At 41.0% G+C, this 21,114-nt stretch overlaps 2 protein-coding genes across 4 annotated transcripts in view; both read right to left on the minus strand.

The window, feature by feature from the left end:
- Positions 1-13,414, minus strand: part of LOC129867173 (septin-7-like) — a 33,641-nt gene extending 20,227 nt beyond the window's left edge. Inside the window, exons 1-2 of one of the 3 annotated variants that reach the window (XM_055940395.1) lie at positions 13,074-13,414; positions 6,153-6,249 (exon numbers count right to left, since the gene is read on the minus strand). In XM_055940395.1, coding sequence (XP_055796370.1) covers positions 6,153-6,249; positions 13,074-13,112 — 136 coding nt within the window. In that variant the 5' untranslated portion in view covers positions 13,113-13,414. Of the gene's footprint in view, positions 1-6,152; positions 6,253-13,073 lie in introns of all 3 variants that reach the window. The other 2 variants (XM_055940394.1, XM_055940396.1) reach the window with 2 other exon arrangements.
- A 2,000-nt stretch (positions 13,415-15,414) lies between these two features.
- On the minus strand, positions 15,415-17,015 carry LOC129867175 (C-C motif chemokine 4-like). Its single transcript, XM_055940398.1, has 3 exons — positions 16,797-17,015; positions 16,588-16,708; positions 15,415-16,016 (listed from the first exon to the last, which is right to left on the minus strand). The coding sequence occupies exons 1-3, from the start codon at positions 16,864-16,866 to the stop codon at positions 15,902-15,904; spliced, it is 306 nt and encodes a 101-aa protein (XP_055796373.1). The 5' UTR covers positions 16,867-17,015; the 3' UTR covers positions 15,415-15,901.
- Between the last annotated feature and the right edge of the window lie 4,099 nt (positions 17,016-21,114).

Raw genomic sequence — 21,114 nt, forward strand, 5'->3', positions numbered from 1 at the left:
CACATACACAAGCCATGTGTCAACTGTCTCATGGCTTAAAAATCCTTCTTTAACCTGTCTCCCCCCCTTCATCTACACTGACACAAGTGACATCAATAAGGGATCATAGCTTTCACCTGGTTAGTTTATGTCATGGAAAGAGCAGGTGTTCTGAATGTTTCGTATACTCAGTGTCTCTCATCCTTTTTGTTCCAAACACTGCTGTGCTTGTTCTCTCTTCCACACTTCACATTTTGTGTGTAACGTTTGGCCCAGCTGGGGTATGCAGTGGTTAGAGCCAAAAAGAAAGAATTAAAGAGAGGCCCATATGTAACAAGGCAGAAAGTAGAGATGTAATGATTCACAGATAAACATTTGAACCGGGGACCGATGCGTAATATGCGAGTGCATCGGTCCGTGGGAGCCCAAACAGATCCAAATGATGCATGCAGCCGTAAGAAAACCAATTCAAACGTTTTGAATCGCCAGTTTACTAAAAAATGTTTTACTCATTCATTTCTGCCTCATTCTGAAAATACATCTAATCTGTTGTGACTGAATTGATGCGTCCTCTTCTTCAGCCTATCAACATTTTATGCATGTAACGGAGTATGAAGTTTATCTACAAGTCAGATAACTGTGTACACTTTGCATTACATGCTGACCAGACCGAACACGTCGCGTGCGTCGCAAAATAAATTTAGAAATCCATTTTATTCAATTATTGCACCCACACTGCTCGCGTCTGCGACACCAAGGGCTAAAATAGAACTCACACCTTGCCCAAACCGGCTGCGCGCGTGCGCCATCGTGCATACATTTATTTTGCCCCCCCCACACCAAACGTGATCACGACACGCAGGTTAAAATATCAAAACAAATTCTGAACCAATGACATTAATTTGGGGACAGGTCGAAAAGCATTAAACATGTATGGTAATTCAGCTAGTTAGCTTGCACTTGCTAGCTAACGTTAATTTGTCCTATTTAGCTAGCTTAATGTTGCTAGCTAATTTGTCCTGGGATATAAACATTGAGTTGTTCTTTTACCTGAAATGCACAAGGATCTCTACTCCGACAATTAATCCACACATAAAATGGCCAACCGAATCTTTTCTAGTCATCTCTCCTCCTTCCAGGCTTTTTCATCGTTTAAATTATATGGTGATCGCATCTAAACTTTCATTGTATTACCACGACTACCGGCAAAACAGTTAGTCTTTTTATAACCCACGTGGGTATAACCAATGAGGAGATGGCACGTGTGTACCTGCTTCTATAAACCAATGGCCCTAGCCCTCACCCTCCGATCCAACAGGTCCCAGATCTGAGATCCGGGCTCTTCGCTGGCCATGGCAGAACACTGACATTCCTGTCTTGCAGGAACTCACGCACAGAACGAACAGTATGGCTGGTGATATTGTCATGATGGAGGGTCATGTCAGGATGAGCCTGCAGGAAGGGTACCACATGAGGGAGAATGTCTTCCTTGTAACGCACAGCGTTGAGATTGCCTGCGATGACAACAAGCTCAGTCCAATGATGCTGCGACACACCGCCCCAGACCATGACGGACCCTCTACCTCCAAATCGATCCCACTCCAGAGCACAGGCCTCGGTGTAAAGCTGATTCCTTCGACGATAAACGCGAATCCGACCATCACCCCTGGTGAGACAAAACCGCGACTTGTCAGTGAAGAGCACTTTTTGCCAGTCCTGTCTGGTCCAGCGATGGTGGGTTTGTGCCCATAGGCGACATTGTTGCCAGCGATGTCTGGTGTGGACCTGCCTCACAACAGGCCTACAAGCCCTCAGTCCAGCCTCTCTCAGCCTATTGCGGACAGTCTGAGCACTGATGGAGGGATTGTGCATTCCTGGTGTAACTCGGGCGGTTGTTGTTGCCATCCTGTACCTGTCCCGCAGGTGTGAGGTTCGGATGTACCGATCCTGTGCAGCTGTTGTTACACGTGGTCTGCCACTGCGAGGACGATCAGCTGTCCGTCCTGTCTCCCTGTAGCGCTGTCTTAGGCGTCTCACAGTACAGACATTGCAATTTATTGCCCTGGCCACATCTGCAGTCCTCATGCCTCCTTGCAGCATGCGTAAGGCACGTTCACACAGACGAGCAGGGACCCTGGGTATCTTTTTGTGTTTTTCAGAGTCCGTAGAAAGGCCTCTTCAGTGTCCTAAGTTTTCATAAATGTGACCTTAATTGCCTACCGTCTGTAAGCTGTTAGTGTCTTAACGACCGTTCCACAGGTGCATGTTCATTAATGGTTTAAGGTTCATTGACAAGCATGTGAAACAGTGTTCAAACCCTTTACAATGAAGATATTTGGATTTTTACGAATTGTCTTTGAAAGACAGGGTCCTGAAAAAGGGACGTTTCTTTTTTTGCCGAGTTTACATTAATTTCAAAACACATTGCGTTGGAGAGGCAGTTTCAGTGCGTTCTGTGTGGTGTATACGTTATGGATTTTCCCCCTGTAATCTGATATTGGTAGACGCTCAGTCTGTCCAATGGCTCAACTCACACTACAACACACACAAGCTCAGACAGCTGCAGCTCAGCTCCTGAGCGCCATAAGTATCAGATATGAACTTAGAATGTAAAAATGAAAGTGTTCATACAACAACTGTTAGTGAATCGAATCATATAGAACCGAATTGTATCGATTTGTTCCACTAATCAAATACAATCGCACCAAATCGTTTCAAACTAAAAGTATCATATCGGAGTCCGTATACCAGTACCAGTCAAAAGTTTGGACACACCTACTCATTCCAGAGTTTCTTTATTTAGACTATTTTATACATTCTAGAATCCCAAACTTTTGACTTTTACTGTATCTACATGCGTATTGATTTGTGCTGTAAGGAGAGATGCACGCCCTTAACTGAAATCCAATCCTGTTGATATGGAATGCTGCCACTCTCCCTCTGGCACATGCAGCCCTTTCCCAGTGTCACTTTACCAAACAGGAAACCCAAACCAGAGGGAGATTTATGTGGGACATGTCATGCTGGTTGGCTGTGAGAGAGAATGAGACAGAATGAAAGAGAGAGAGACACTGTGTGACTTGTTAGGAAGAGAGAGAGAGAGAGAGAGAGAAAGTGTACAGTTGGCATACATGAAAAAGACAAAAACCAACATACCCAGTCTTGATTCCCATGGAAAGCAGTCCTTACATCAGAGAAGTATGATCAGCCTCCTCATGTATTCACCCATGACTGCGTGGCCACGCACGCCTCCAACTCAATCATGTTTGCAGACGACGCAACTAGAGATCGACCGATTAATTGGAAACGCCGATTAATTAGGGACGATTTCAAGTTTTCATAACAATCGGTAATCGGCATTTTTGGACGCCCGATTATGGCCGATTACATTGCACTCCACAAGGAGATTGTGTGGAAAGCTGACCACCTGTTCCGCGAGAGCAGCAAGGAGCCAAGGTAAGTTGCTAGCTAGAATTAAACGTATCTTATAAAAAAAACAATCTTAACATAATCACTAGTTAACTACACATGGTTGATGACATTACTAGTTAATCTAGCTTGTCCTACGCTGCATATAATCAATGCGGTGCCTGTTAATTTATCATTGAATCACAGCCCACTTTGCCAAACGGGTGATGATTTAACAAGCACATTGGCGAAAAAAAGCACGTTCGTTGCACCAATGTGTATCTAAACAACCATCAATGCCTTTCTTAAAATCAATACACAAGTACATTTTTTAAAAACCTGCATATTTAGTTAATATCGCCTGCTAACATGAATTTCTTTTAACTAGGGAAATTGTGTCACTTCTCTTGCATTCTGTGCAACAAAGTCAGGATATATGCAGCAGTTTGGGCCGCCTGGCTCATTGCGAACTGTGTGAAGACCATTTCTTCCTAACAAAGACCGTAATTAATTTGCCAGAATTTTACATAATTATGACATAACATTGAAGGTTGTGCAATGTAACAGCAATATTTAGACTTAGGGTTGCCGCCCGTTCGATAAAATAAAAGAATAAACGTTTTGTTTTCAAAATTATAGTTTCCGGATTTGACCATAATAATGACCTACGGCTCGTATTTCTGTGTGTTTATTATATTTCAATTAAGTCTATGATTTGATATTTAATAGAGCAGTCTGACAGTGGTGGTAGGGAGCAGCAGGCTCGTAAGCATTCATTCAAACAGCACTTTCCTGTGTTTGCCAGCAGCTTTTCGCTGTGCTTCAAGCATTGCGCTGTTTATGACTTCAAGCCTATCAACTCCCGAGATTAGGCTGGCTATACTAAAGTGCCTATTAGAACATCCAATAGTCAAAGGTATATGACATACAAATGGTATAGAGAGAAATAGTCCTATAATAACTATAACCTAAAACTTCTTACCTGGGAATATTGAAGACTCATGTTAAAAAGGAACCACCAGCTTTCATATGTTCTCATGTTCTGAGCAAGGAACTTAAACGTTAGCTTTTTTACATGGCACATATTGCACTTTTACTTTCTTCTCCAACACTGTTTTTGCATTATTTATTTGAGACTAAATTGATTTTATTTATGCATTAAGTTAAAAAAAGTTTTCATTCAATATTGTTGTAATTGTCTTCATTACAAATATATATATATATATATATATATATATATATATATATATATATATATATATATAAAACAATATTTATTTATTTATTTTTATTTATTTATTTATTTTTTTAGTCGACCGATTTAATCGGTATCGGCCTTTTTTTGGTCTTCCAATAATCAGTATCGGCGTTGAAAAATCATAATCGGTCGACCTCTAGACACAACAGTAGTAGGCCTGATTACCAACAATGACGAGACCCTGGGAGAGTGGTGCCGGGAAAATAACCTCTCCCTCAATATCAACAAAACAAAGGAGTGGATTGTGGACTTCAGGAAAGAGCAGAGGGAGCTCTTCGACAGTACCACAGTGGAGAAGGAGGAAAGCTTCAATTTCCTCGGCACATCACGTCACTGACGATATGAAATGGTCGACCCACACAGACAGTGTGGTGAAGAAGGTGCAACAGCGTCTCTTCAACCTCAGAAGGCTGAAGAAATTTGGCTTGGCCCCTAAAACCCTAACACATCATGGAGAGCATCCTGTCAGGCTGTATCATCGCCTGGTAAGGCAACTGCACCTCCCGCAACCGCAGGGCTTTCCAGAGGGTAATGCGGTCTGCCCAACGCATCACCTGGGGCACACTGCCTGCCCTCCAGGACACCTTCAGCACCAGATGTCACAGGAAGGCCGAAAATATCATCAAGGACATCAACTACCCGAGCAACTACCTGTTCACCCCGCTATCATACAGAAGGCGAGGTCAGTACAGGTGCATCAACGTTGGGACCGTGAGACTGAAAAACAGCTTCTATCTCAAGGCCATCAGACTGTTAAATAGCCTTCCCTAGCCGGCTACCACCCATTTACTCAACTCTGCACTGCACCTTAGAGACTGTTGCCCTGTATACATAGACATGGAATCACTGGCCACTTTAATAATGTTTACATACTGCTTTACTCATCTAATATGTATATAGTGTATTCTATTCTACTGTATTTTAGTCAATGCCACTCCGACATTGCTCGATCTAATATTTATACATTTCTTAATTGCATTCTTTTAGATGTGTGTATTGTTGTGAATCTTTTTTAGATACTACTGCACTGTCAGATACTACTGCACTGTTGGAGCTAGGAACACAAGCATTTCACTACACCAGCAATAACATCTGCATGTGACCAATAAAATTTGATTTGAATACTGTATATCCTGACATCAATTGCCTCATGCAGAGTGATGATTCAATAAACATGTGATTGTGTGTCTGTGAATGTGTATAACCCATCAAGCCTACATTCTCTACCCATCTTATCTTCTTAGATACCAGATTCCAACAAGTTCATTCATACATTCTGTGGTTTGCTAATTCTTCAATCCACAAGTTTTCCAGTATAGAGATCTAGAGATGTACAAATAATTAACACACTCAGTCATAACTCAAATGTCCAATGACATTTCATGCAGAGACATAGAAAAAAACACACCGATCCACACAATCCATTCAAATTAAATATTAAACCTCAAATGGCATACATTCCTTTTTCACAGAGAGACATAACAAATAAGCAGACAAAGTGACTCACCAACAACCATTAGTGTGAACTCAAAGCCCCTCTTCACTGACTTCCTGTACACCTGGTTTGGGAGGTTGGCGAACCCCACATACCCCTCCAAATTCCTCTGCTGGAAGAAAACACAGAGTTACTCTGGAATCTTCCGGGGGGAAAAACACCTTGAGATTGTGTACACGGCATGTGTGTACACACTCACACGGAGACAAAGAGTTGGTTTTAGATTCAAATTTCTCTGGCCGGGAGTGACAAAGCACCATTGAAGGAGACGGGTAAAACTGGAACAGGGTTTTGGGGGTGAGGTGAGTAAAATGGTAAGGAAGTCTAACTGCTCCCCCTGTTTATTTACCAGTTGTATCATATCCATCATATCCATCATCTGAGAGACGTCATCATGGAGATCATGGATCTCGCACCAGATGACAGCCAAGGCGTTCCCAAGTTGTGTGCTCTCCTCCTCTCTAGTACTGTATTTCTCCATTCCTCTCTCTCCCTCTGCCTGCTGTAATCTCATCCTCTCCCAGCGCGTTGTCATGCACGCTACACAAGGCAAGTACAATTGATTGCTGCTCACCCCTGCTAACGGCCCTCGTATGTGTCCCAATGGAAAACTCGGGTAGAGAGAGAGAGAGAGGGGCCACACGAGTCACTCCTACACAGCAACCCAGTGGGCCACTGTCTACCACCCTGAAAACATGTGTCCTCTCACTTATCCTACAGAATCAGGAAACAATAGGGCTGCTAAGAGAGCAAACACGTTGTGGTATGTCCAGCCACCCAAGTCATAGTCTGTTCTCTCTGCTACCGCATGGCAAGCGGTGCCAATGCACCAAGTCTAGAACCAACAGGACCCTGAATAGCTTCTACCCCCAAGCCATATACGTGGACTATCTGCATTGACCCTGTTTGTACTTACTCTTTTGACTAATCACATACGCTGCTGTTAAAGTTTATAGTCTATCCTGTTGCCTAGTCACTTTATTCCTAGTTATATGTAAAGTACCAATCAAAAGTTGACACACCTGCTCATTCAAGGGTTTTTCTTTATTATTACTATTTTCTACATTGTAGAATAATAGTGAAGACATCAAAACGATGAAATAACACATATGGAATCATGTAGTAACCAAAAAAAGTATTCAACAAATCCAAATATATTTTATATTTCAGATTCTTCAAAGTAGCCACCCTTTGCACACTCATGGCATTCTCTCAACCAGCTTCACCTGGAATGCTTTTCCAACAACCATGCTTTTCCTTCACTCTGCGGTCCAACTCATACCAAACCATCTCAATTGGGTTGAGGTTGGGTGATTGTGGAGGCCAGGTCATCTGATGCAGCACTCCATCACTCTCCTTCTTGGTCAAATAGCCTGTAAATAACGTGGAGGTGTGTTGGGTCATTGTCCTGTTGGGAAACAAATGATAGTCTCACGAAGCACAAACCAGATGGGATGGCATATTGCTGCAAAATGCTGTGGTAGCCATGCTGTGCCTTGAATTCTAAATAAATCACAGACCGTGTCACCAGCAAAGCACCCCCACACCATCACAGATGGTGCTTCACTGTGGGAACCACACATGCGGAGATCATCCGTTCACCTACTCTGCGTCTCACAAAGACACGACGGTTGGAACCAAAAATCTAAAATTTGGACTCATCAAACCAAAGGACAGATTTCCACCGGTCTAATGTCCATTGCTCGTGTTTCTTGGCCCAAGCAAGTCTCTTCCTCTTATTGGTGTCATTTAGTAGTGGTCTCTATGAAGCAATTCGACCATGAAGGCCTGAATTATGCAGTCTCCTCTGAACAGTTGATGTTGAGAAGTGTCTGTTAGTTCAGCTCTGAAGCATTTATTTGGGCTGCAATTTCTGAGGCTGATAATTCGAAGGAACTTATCCTCTGCATCAGAGGTAACTCTTGGTCTTCCTTTCCTGTGGCGGTCCTCATGAGAGCCAGTTTCATCATAGCGCTTGATGGTTTTTGCAACTGCACTTGAAGAGACTTGACTGACCTTCATGTAATGATAGACTGTCGTTTCTCTTTCCTTATTTGAGCTGTTCTTGCCTTAATATGGACTTGGTATTTTACCAAATAGGGCCATCTTCTGCATACCACCTCTACCTTGTCACAAAACAACTGATTGGCTCAAACGCATTAAGGAAGGAAATTACACAAATTAACTTTTAATTGAAATGCATTCCAGGTGACTACCTCATGAAGCTGGTTGAGAGCATGCCAAGAGTGTGCAAAGCTGTCATCAAGGCAAAGGGTGGCTACTTTGAAGAAACTGAAATATAAAATACATTTTGATTCGTTTAACACTTTTGGCTACTACATGATTCCATATGTGTTATTTCATAGTGTTCATGTCTTCACTATTATTCTACAATGTAGAAAATAGTAAAATAAAGATCTCTCCGAAATTGATATTTTGCTGTTGTTTACAGGTCAGTCTGTGTTCAGGCGGCGGGCAAGTAAGTGATTTTAAATGGCCCAAGCAATTTCCATACTCGCTCCCTACCCATGCTGGGTTACATAATGTTGTTGTGGTGCCATCTAAGCACTCTCATCACCTGGGGGTAACACGTAAATTCTAGGGCTGGCACAATTCCTGTATAAATCATGTAACCAATGATTTTAGAGGAAGACCGTCATGAAAATAAAACAAACATCATAACTGTTTATGTTGTTGTGTGGAACGAACAGCTCACTGAAGCAATGAGGTATATAATAACTGTATGTTGTTGTGTGGAACGAACAGCTCACTGAAGCAATGAGGTATATAATAACTGTGTGTTGTTGTGTGGAACGAACAGCTCACTGAAGCAATGAGGTATATAATAACTGTTTGTTGTTGTGTGGAACGAACAGCTCACTGAAGCAATGAGGTATATAATAACTGTATGTTGTTGTGTGGAACGAACAGCTCACTGAAGCAATGAGGTATATAATAACTGTATGTTGTTGTGTGGAACGAACAGCTCACTGAAGCAATGAGGTATATAATAACTGTATGTTGTTGTGTGGAACGAACAGCTCACTGAAGCAATGAGGTATATAATAACTGTATGTTGTTGTGTGGAACGAACAGCTCACTGAAGCAATGAGGTATATAATAACTGTATGTTGTTGTGTGGAACGAACAGCTCACTGAAGCAATGAGGTATATAATAACTGTATGTTGTTGTGTGGAACGAACAGCTCACTGAAGCAATGAGGTATATAATAACTGTATGTTGTTGTGTGGAACGAACAGCTCACTGAAGCAATGAGGTATATAATAACTGTTTATGTTGTTGTGTGGAACGAACAGCTCACTGAAGCAATGAGGTATATAATAACTGTATGTTGTTGTGTGGAACGAACAGCTCACTGAAGCAATGAGGTATACAATAACTGTTTATGTTGTTGTGTGGAACAAACAGCTCACTGAAGCAATGAGGTATATAATAACTGTTTATGTTGTTGTGTGGAACGAACAGCTCACTGAAGCAATGAGGTATATAATAACTGTTTATGTTGTTGTGTGGAACAAACAGCTCACTGAAGCAATGAGGTATATAATAACTGGAGACAGCATCCAAGATGGCTGACCGTTGTCAACGTAATATACTCCCGTCCGCATAAGCCGTTTCATGGCAGTTGCCACCTGCTTTACAGAGCCAATAACTCTACTTGAATAATTCAATGGATTCTTTTTTTACTTCTCTACCGCCGTCAGCAAATCTGCAATACCGAAAGTGTCCTCTGACTACAGTGAGCGTGCTTCTAGACCGGAATCCTGCACTAAAGGCGGGACAGCCAGGTATTTGTGTGGTTGAGTCCATGTCTGCGGTAACATGGACTTCTTAGGGCTAGGACCCTTTTTTCTCAATTTCTGCATGAATGAAGTGGCCAAGGTAAACTGCCTGTTGCTCAGGCCCTGAAGCCAGGAAAAGTATACAATTGATACCATTGGAAAGACAACACTTTGAAGTTTCTAGAAATGTAAAAATAATGCAGGAGAATAACACGATAGATATGGTAGGAGAAAATCCAAAGAAAAACCAACCAGAACTTTTTTTGTTTGTTGGAGAGCCCATGCTCTTACAATGGAAAGTATAGGGGCATACTGCATTCTAGCTCCCAGGATGCAATTTATATGGCTTCCGCAGGGTGTCAGTAGTCTATGGTCAAGGTTTCAGGCTTGTAACTTCCAAAATGAATAATAAATATCAGTTTTAGTACAGGGACACAGTCTTGGAAATTTGTGTATGCGCACGCGATGAAGACAAAACGCACCTGCTAAAAATTGGTTTCCTATTGAACATACTTCTTTCCGTAAGAAATATTATTACTTTGATTATATTTTAGGGTATCTGAGGAGTAAATGGAAACACATTTTGACTTGTTGAAACAAAGTTTAGGGGTAGATTTTCAGATTCCTTTCTCTGCATGTTCAACGAGTAGATTACTCAAATCGATGGCGCCAACTAAACTGACCTTTTGGGATATAAAGAAGGATTTTATCTAACAAAACGACTACCTGGGACCCTTTGGATGACAAATCAGAGGAGGATTTTCAAATAGTAAGTCAATATTTAAATCGCTATTTGTGAATTTATGAAACCTGTGCCGGTGATCTTTGTCCCCCAGGCACTGAGTTTGAATGTAGGCCTTGAAATACATCCACAGGTACACCTCCAATAGACTCAATATGATGTAAATTAGCCTATCAGAAGCTTCTAAAGCCATGACATTATTTTTGGGAATTTCCCAAGCTGTTTAAAGGGACAACTATATATTCTTAACAAGAAATTTGTGGAAAACATGCATTCAGGAGCAGAGGAGAGGAGAAAACATGCATTCAGGAGCAGAGGAGAGGAGAAAACATGCATTCAGGAGCAGAGGAGAAGAGAAAACATGCATTCAGGAGCAGAGGAGAGGAGAAAACATGCATTCAGGAGCAGAGGAGAAGAGAAAACATGCATTCAGGAGCAGAGGAGAAGAGAAAACATGCATTCAGGAGCAGAGGAGAGGAGAAAACATGCATTCAGGAGCAGAGGAGAAGAGAAAACATGCATTCAGGAGCAGAGGAGAAGAGAAAACATGCATTCAGGAGCAGAGGAGAGGAGAAAACATGCATTCAGGAGCAGAGGAGAAGAGAAAACATGCATTCAGGAGCAGAGGAGAAGAGAAAACATGCATTCAGGAGCAGAGGAGAAGAGAAAACATGCATTCAGGAGCAGAGGAGAAGAGAAAACATGCATTCAGGAGCAGAGGAGAAGAGAAAACATGCATTCAGGAGCAGAGGAGAAGAGAAAACATGCATTCAGGAGCAGAGGAGAAGAGAAAAAATGCATTCAGGAGCAGAGGAGAGGAGAAAACATGCATTCAGGAGCAGAGGAGAGGAAAAATATATATATATTTTTTTGCTATTTAAATGGTGACTATGATAATTTGGCTGACTAATAATTGTCATCCATAATTCCATGACCATCACAGACTTACACATACCAGATGGGTAGCAGCTAGAATTATTGGTGATCTTTTGAAGAGGGAGAGATAGAGATTTGAGGCCTGTGAATAAAGCTGTGTCTGTGGTTCAGAATAAGAGGCAGCCCAAGTCCATGTGTTGCTCTTTAACCCCCTCTAGATGACATCTGCATTTGATTCTCTGTTGTTTGCCAATGCAAATTTGTCAAATGATGTTTTTCTGCATATTGAACTGAACATAGGCCTAGTCAAATTTTGATTGAACAAGACCCACTTACAGCCTATAGAGAAATAGTACTGGCGTCTTTTCGTAGGCGCTAACTACACCATGGTTCGTTGGACAAATCCTATAGGGAAATTTAATGGAGTTGTTGTATATATGCCGAAAATAAGGTTTGTGGTAAACACAGGCTTAGGAGATCGTATATGCTTTGTTTAATGAGATATCCTTCATCAGCAAACATCACTTTTTGTGAATTTTTAAACATTTATGTACTAAAAACCCCCCACATAAAGGCTTCATATTTCATAAAGGTCATGTTAACTGACTGATATCTCAGAACAAAACGTATAAGAGCTCCTAAGCCTGTGTTAACCCCAGACCTTATTTTCAGCATTTATCCCAAAACCCTATTCTTTCACCATTAGGAATGGCTAAAAAAAAACAGAGGTAACTCATTTTTTAGGCCTACAAAGCTGGTGAGCTCTATAGAATGAAACCATCAGACTCTACTACATCCAATAACCTTCATCACGTGCGCAAATACAACATTGCCATATTCATATAGCCTATGGATGTTTCGGATATCTGCATAGAAACAAAAGCATTATTGGAAACATAAGCCTTTTCTCAGAAATTCCATAGTGCATTCGCAATGTTAGGGCGAGTCTCTCCAAAACGCGCATTATTATGCATGTCCATTCCTTTCCACGACTGGACGTGGGATGTCATTGGCACTATTCAATTTGATCGGTCGGTGCGTGAGCAGGTTTTAAAGCGATGGGTGCACTTGGCAAGAGCAGGTTACAATTGTTACCTTTATAATAAAGATAAAATATCTATACAATGTATGCTGCGTAATACAAGGATACAACGCGTAATAACACAACGTACATGGGTACAACAAAGCGGAGTAGCAGTCGAGATGCTCCAACCTAAGGCAAGGCCTATAATAGAACGTTCATGCGTTGTCTTCCGTTGCCAGAGGCTGGTTTTCCAGTGAATACGGGAGAATGGAGTCGAATAAACCTACTCAGGCCAAGAGCTATGAAAGAAATCCTAATTTTCGGTTACATTCCTCTTTCTCCTATTGCCTCGGACGATCATGGGGTTTTAACGTTGGATAAGACAACATGGGATGCATTCATAGTATTGGTTTCAATTAATTAATGAAAATTTGTGTCCAGTTCACACGAGATAAAATATAATTGATTTGATAAGAATAACACTTACTGCAATGCTGGCAACTGCAGATTCTGGTCGTTCGATCATTGTAGTACTACTGTGACACCACCCACCCTAGAGACGAATAGATCAGACATAAAAATGTTTTAAAAAACACGGCGCAAAAGCGTTAAGAGACACTGGTTTAAAAAAAGAGCCGCCCTCTTTCTGCAACGCAACGTTTGCATGTAGCCTACTAGTAGCAACAGAACCCTGAATGAAATTGGGTTGGTGGTAGACTATCAATATAGGTTACGACGACAAGTAGAATACCACCATGACATTTCGCACAAGTGGGGAAATGTTCGTGTTGCAATCTCAAAAGGCGACTGTCTCCTCCTTTGGAACTACAGTATATTTAAGCCTATTGGCTAGAGACAGCTGAAATTGTGATGTCACATCAGATTCGACGGACTACCGAATTCTATTGGTTCTAAATACGAACTGCATTCTTATTCGATGAGGTTTAACGGCGGTTGGCATCCAATATATGTTGCGTTACCGCCACCTACTAGACTGGAGTACAACTCTCTTATACTTCGCTTGAAAAAATAAATAAGTAAATAAACAAATACCCTACCATCTAACACTACACTCACAATATAATTTTTTTATAATAAAAAATAACACCACCCTACTCCACTATTTAAATCTATTTAGTCCTATCTCATTCCAACAACTACTTTCTTCAATGCCTCAGCATATGACAACTTCTGCACTACTCTAACCCTGGAAACCTGTACATGCCTCTCTAGCATGGGACATAGCATGGGACATTTCTGATCCCCAGCCCCTACAATTAACACATACCACATACCACTAGTGCCAAGTCTAGGACAAAACGGCCTCTCAACAGTTTTTACCCCCAAGACATAAGACTCCTGAACAGGTAATCAAATGGCTACCTGGACTATTTGCACTATTGGTTAGAGCCTGTAGTAAGCATTTCACTGTAAGGTCTACACCTGTTGTATTCGGAGCATGTGACAAATACAATTTGATTTGATTTCCCCAATGCTACACATTCCTTTGTCTCATGCCCTTCTGCACACATCTCACACCTAGGAACCTCCCTCCTACACACTGCTGCCACATGCCCATAAGCTTGAAAACCTGGAACAATGTAATGTATACGGAACAAAAGCTCATACAGGATAACTTATATATACTAACATCACTTTGTCAGTCAAAGACTCAACATCAATGTTATTGCATTTCCCTATACCCACAAAACATCTGCTAAACATGTGTATGTGACCAATACAATTTGATTTGATTTGATCAAAACTCAAAAGAACAGACAATGACTGTTCTTTTTCACCACTCACGCCACCCTGGCTACGTCGCACCAAACAACGAGCATCACAAACACTGGAAATCTTATTTTTCAGTTGGTCTACGAACTGCATTGTGGTAAGCCGAGCCTTTTATTTTGAATCTTTTACGAATCTTTCATGAAGGTTTTGGACAGACAATCCATCATCTCATAAACGTGCCGTTGGATTTGCATTGATCACAGGTCAAATATCGCATACATGTGGTCTCCTGGCCTCCTGCATTCATATTCTCAATAGGATAACCCAGAAACAACCATGAGTTCATTCCACACGGTCATTTGAGAACACCAGTATGTCTAGTTGTGCACTTTTGTGGCTGTGCATTAGAGCATTAGAATCAAATCAAAATGTATTTGTCACATAAGCTGAATACAACAGTTGTCGACCTTACTGTGAAATGCTTACGTACAAGTCCTCAACCAACAATAAGAGTTAAGAAAAATAAGAGTTAAGAAAATGTTTACTAAATAAACTAAAGTAAAATAATAACATAAATGAGCAACAATAAAATAACAGTAATGAGGCTATATACAGGGGGTACCGGGTCAATGTGCGGAGGTACAGGTTAGTTGAGGTAATTTACGTAATATGCACATGTAGGTGGGGGGGGGGGGGGGGGGGGGGGGGGTGTCAATGCAAATAGTCCAGGTAGCCATTTGATTAGCTGTTCTACGGTCTTATGGCTTGGGGGTAGAAGCTGTTAAGAAGCTTCTTGGACCTAGACTTGGCGCTCTAGTACCACTTGCCGTGCGGATGAGGCAATGACACACATACACTATGAGCCTATGACTGATACAATAGTTAGAAATCCACCACTACAGTTCATTTACAGGTGATATATCAACTCAAGAATGAGCTGGCCAGTGAAACTTTCATGTCCTTTACACTGAGACAGTTAGACACACTTACACAATTGCGTGCATCCGAATACTCAGTGTGGTTTAGAGATATTTTACAGTCCTGTTTATTCAGGTAAGCATTAAAACAGAGAGTGAGGCATTGAAACCAACAAATTATTTGTCTACATGCATTTTAATGAATTGAAGGCAATAAAACAGAATATAGGCCTATATCCTGCAATTCAGTAATCAAGAATACTTAAATGTAACATAACCTAGGTCATTCTATGAATCTACACTCTAATTTAATCTAATCATCACTATGCACAACACATTCTACACAATTATGTGTTTTACGGATGTGTCTATCGAATTTAATTTAAAAAATAAATATTGACAATCGTTCTGTCAAATCATTCTCTGTCATTTGATCACAGGCATCAAATGCTAAAGAGAAAGGTATACAGGCTGCTCACAGTGTTACAGTTATATAGAGATCTAGCTCATCTATTTCCCCAGATCCAGGTGGTGTTTTGGCTCAGGGCCATGACTGCTCTCTCTGAGGCAGATCACTGGCCATGTCCTTGTGAAATAGAGGTACAAAAGAGGTTCTGAAGGATTTGCTTTGATGTTGAAACAGCTGATGGTCCGATCACCATAGTTACAGGAGTGGTGTCTGCTCCCCAGACTTCTTGCTGTCCAGGAAGTTGATATAGTCTTTCACCCATCCGTCTGAGGACCTGGCACACACCTTTCGCCCCGCCTGAGTCTTAAACCTGGACATAGAAAAACAGGGTTATTAGCACAGCATAACAGCAACAACACCGCATAGGGACAATCACATGCAAGACATCCAAGGCTCACTCATGACTTATGACATCCTGTTTTAGATCTATGTTAGATTTTTAACCTAGTTTTAGATGATGATGTCAGAGGACTTTTGTTCTCATTTTTAAAGGGAAATGCATGACGAGTGAAAGTGAGGTAGTGAAAGTTGATCACAGGAAAGAGGAACACATTCTGAGTTATACAACAGAGGGATAGTCAACAAAAAGAAGAAGCTCGCTCTCTCTCTTTGTGGAGCGGTCTCTTACACTGATTTCTTTGAGGATTTGGACCACGAATGCCAATCATTCCCTGTCAGTCCTATAACTATCCCAGTCACAGCATGACTGAATCAATGGCTCTCTGTCTGTCTGACACCTGTAATATTACAACATAACACTTTTCTTTGACATCAGTACCTTGAGTGTTCGGATCACACTAACTTAGAAATCACTCTCAAGCACTAATCGCCACATATCCATTCTCACAGAGTAACAGCTAAATATCAGTAAGGTTACTCACAGAATGGCTGGGTTGGAGCATTGCTGGCTGGTCTTGGTGTAACCCACCACTCTACCTCTGGGTATTTGACGATCAGCAAAGGTAAAACAACATTTCTTCGGTCCGCTTGCCATACGCAGGCCTAGACAACACACAGAACACACACTTATAGGTCAGTTTGGGACACACACACACTCAAAAATACAAACATTACAGTTACACTCGCTTACCTTCGGTAAAAGTGATGGCACTGAGTACCAGAACAAGCGCAGACAGCATAGCAAGACGAGGGGTGAACATGCTGGCTTAGAGTTGGTCCAGGTAGGGTGGAGAGTGAATGAGAAGTAAAGTGTTGTGACTTCAGGTGTCAAGCTTTATTCTCTGCGTTGTTGTGGTGTACAGAGGACCAGTCTTTATACTATAAAGGTGGAGTTAGGGGGAGACCCTGACAAGGGTCTCCCCCTAACAATTGTCTCGGTCAGGTTTTTCCCATCTAATTGTTAAACATTTAAGTCGTGTGTATTTGTGTGTGTGTCGTCCCATGCATCAGACAGTGTCAGGAGTTTTCTATGACGTGGCTGTATTTCACTTCTCTTTTTCAGCATTGGGTTTTACATCAGAAGTATACATATGATTGTGAATTCATAATGAAGAAAAGCCCATGTGGGATTTTTAGGTTCTATTCATGTCATGACCGTGTATAGAGACGGATCAAGGCGCAGCGGAGGTTGAGTTCCACATCTTTATATCTAAGTGAAACTTAAGCTAAGCAAAACAAAACATTAATGAAACAACGAAACGTGACTAAGTTGTGCACATGCACAAAACACAAAATAATATCCCACAAAACACAGGTGGGAAAATTAACTGCTTAAATATGATCCCCAATTAGAGACAACGATTACCAGCTGCCTCTAATTGGGAATCATACAAAACACCAACATAGAAGAGAAGGAGAGTTTGTACTTAGTGATTTAGTACATGAGATTGATATACTGGACGTAGTCTATAATATACTGTACATATAGCTGTGTGACATACAATAGCTCAGTATTTTGTTATTTATTTTCTACAGTAATTTTTGTTAATCTTTATCAAGGGGGTCAATAATTTAGGGCGCAACTGTACATACAGTGCATTAAGAAAGTATTCAGACCCTTTGACTTTTTCCACATTATGTTACGTTACAGCCTTATTCTAAAATTGATTTAATTGTTTTTTTCCCCCTCATTCTAAACACAACATCCCATAATGACAAAGCAAAAACAGTTTTTTAGAATTTTTTGCAAATTTAGAAAAATAAATAAATGTAACTATCACATTTACGTATAAGTATTCAGACCCTTTACTCAGCACTTTGTTGAAGCACATTTGGGAGCAATTACAGCCTCGAGACTTCTTGGGTATGACGCTACAAGCTTGGCCCACCTGTATTTGGGGAGTTTCTCCCATTGTTCTCTGCAGATCCTCTCAAGCTCTGTTAGGTTAGATGGGGAGCGTCGCTGCACAGCAATTTTCAGGTCTCTCCAGAGATGCTCGATCGGGTTCAAGTCCGGGCTCTGGTTGGGCCGCTCAAGGACATTCAGAGACTTGTCCCAAAGCCACTCCTGCGTTGTCTTGGATGTGTGCTTAGGGTTGTTGTCCTGTTGGAAGGTGAACCTTCGCCCCAGTCTGAGGTAGTGAGTGCTCTGGAGCAGGTTTTCATCAAGGACCTCTCTTTAATTTGAGAGTCCTTTAGGTGCCTTTTGGAAACTCGAAGCGGGCTATCATGTGCCTTTTACTGAGCTCTGTCAGATTGACCATCGGTTTCCTGGTCACCTCCCTGACCAATGCCCTTCTCCACCGATTGCTCAGTTTGGCTTGGTGGCCAGCTCTAGGAAGAGTCTTTGGTGGTTCCAAACTTCTTCCATTTAAGAATGATGGAGGCCACTGTGTTCTTGGGGACCTTCAATGCTGCAGAATTTATTTGGTATCCTTCCCCAGATCTGTGCCTCGACACAATCCTGTCTTTGAGCTCTGGGGACAATTCTTTCGACCTCGTGGCTTGGTTTTTGCTCTGGCATGTACTGTCAACTGTTGGACCTTATATAGACATGTGTTTGCCTTTCCAAATCATGTCCAATCAATTGAATTTACCACAGGTGGACTCCAATCAAGTTGTAGAAACATCTCAAGGATGATCAATGGAAACAGGATGCACCTGAGCATCATTTTGAGTCTCATAGCAAAGGGTCTGAATACTTATGTAAATAAGATATTACTGCTTTTTGTTCTTAATAAATTTGCAAAAATGTCTTAAAACCTGTTTTTGCTTCGTCATAATGGGGTATTATGTGTGTATATGGATCAATTATATGTGTATATGGATCAATTTTAGTATAAGGCTGTAGCGTAAAAAAAGAAGGAAAAAGACAAGGGGCCTGAATACTTTGCAAATGCACTGTATACATGTAGCTCTGTGACATACAGTATATTCTGGTATGTACATTTTTACCCAAGCAGGTGATTTCCCCTCTTTATTAAAAGTCATACTATTACTGTTTTTTTTAAACTGTGTTTCTAGTCATGCATGTCAACGTCTTTAGTATGGAATGCATCATGGCCGTTGGCACAAATTCACTGTAATCATGATTGAATATTGCCATTATAAATGAGAGTTGTTGTTTATGGTTGACTGGACAAGCAATTTGCTTAACTCATCAGCATACCAGGCATATCATCAAGCTCAAATAAACAATCTAGAACTCGAAATTAGATACAAATTACAAGGCATGTGTAATTGACTAGTTTGGAGGAATGTTATTTGGGGATGTTGACCCTTGATTGGTAAAATATGCCAAAATGAAAAGATGCCAAAATGTTTATCTCACATTTGGTCTTGTGTCTTTATGTATATATTATTTTGCTTTATGTTTATAGGGAGTCCCCTCGTTGAAGTTTTCAAAAAAGCTCATACAATGGAGTGTTCTACCACTGAAGAGTTATTTGTGGTTCTTCACAAAGTGTTCAAGCGTAACATTGAACTCTCCTCTCCCCTGATATTAAAAAGCAGAAGTATATGTCATACGAGGAAAATACCCACAAGATTTAACTTCCTTGTCACTTTTCTTTCTTTGGTACACAAGTGGTTTCGTTCCTTTCTATACTGTGTAACTAACCACAATTACCTTATGTAACGCCAAGCTTTCATAGAAAGTGAAGCTAATTAAATATCATCAAATATACAGTAACAGTCAAAAGTTTGGACACACCTACTCATTCAAGGGTTTGTCTTTATTTTTACTATTTTATACATTGTAGAATAATAGTGAAGACATCAAAACTATGAAATAACACACATGGAATCATGTAGTAATCAAAAGATGTTAATGTATAATATATTTGAGATTTTTCAAAGTAGCCACCGTTTGCCTTGATGACAGCTTTACACACTCTTGGCATTCTCTCAAACAACTTCATGAGGAGGTCACCTGGAATCCATTTCAGTTAGCAGGTGTGCCTTGTAAAAGTTAATTTGTGGAATTTCTTTCCTTCTTACTGCGCTTGAACCAATCAGTTGTTTTGTGACAAGGTAGAGGTGGTATACAGAAGATAGCCCTATTTGGTAAAATACCAAGTCCATATTATGGCAAGAACAGCTCAAATAAGAAAAGAGAAATTACAGTCCATCCTTACTTTAAGACATGAAGGTCAGTCAATGCGGAAAATGTCAAGAACTTTGAACGTTTCTTTAAGTGCAGTTGCAAAAACCATCAAGCACTTTGATGAAACTAGCTCTCATGAGGACCTCCACAGGAAAGAAAGCCCAAGAGTTACCTCTGATGCAGAGGACAAGTTCATTAGAGTTACAGTGGCCTTAGAAATTGCTACCCAAATAAATGCTTCACATAGTTCAAGTAACAGACACATCTCAACATCAACTGTTCAGATGAGACTGCATGAATGCTTCATGGTCGAATTGCTTCAAAGAAACCACTTCTAAGGACACCAATAAGAAGAAGAGACTTGATTGGGCCAAGAAACACGAGCAATGAACATTAGACCAGTGGAAATCTGTCCTTTGGTCTGATGAGTCCAAATTTGACATTTTTGGTTCCAACCGCTGTGTCTTTGTGAGACGCAGGGTAGGTGAACGGATGATCTCCGCTTGTGTGGTTCAGACCGTGAAGCATGGAGAAGGAGGTGTGATGGCGTGGGTGTGCTTTGCTGGTGACACTGCACACTATGTTATTTATTTAGAAATCAAGGCACACTTAACCAGCTTGGCTACTACAGCATTCTGCAGCGATACGCCATCCCATCTGGTTTGCACTTTGTGGGACTATCATTTGTTTTTCAACAGGACAATGACCCAACACACATACAGGCTGTGTAAGAGCTATTTGACCAAGAAGGAGAGTGATGGAGTGCTGCATCAGATGACCGGGCCTTCATAATCACCTGACCTCAACCCAATTGAGATGGTTTGAGATGAGCTGCCAACAAGTGCTCAGAGTATGTGGGATCTCCTTCAAGACTGTTGGAAAAGCATTCCAGGTGAAGCTGGTT

The sequence above is a fragment of the Salvelinus fontinalis genome, chromosome 12 (assembly GCF_029448725.1).
Source record: "Salvelinus fontinalis isolate EN_2023a chromosome 12, ASM2944872v1, whole genome shotgun sequence".
NCBI classification, from domain to species: domain Eukaryota; kingdom Metazoa; phylum Chordata; class Actinopteri; order Salmoniformes; family Salmonidae; genus Salvelinus; species Salvelinus fontinalis.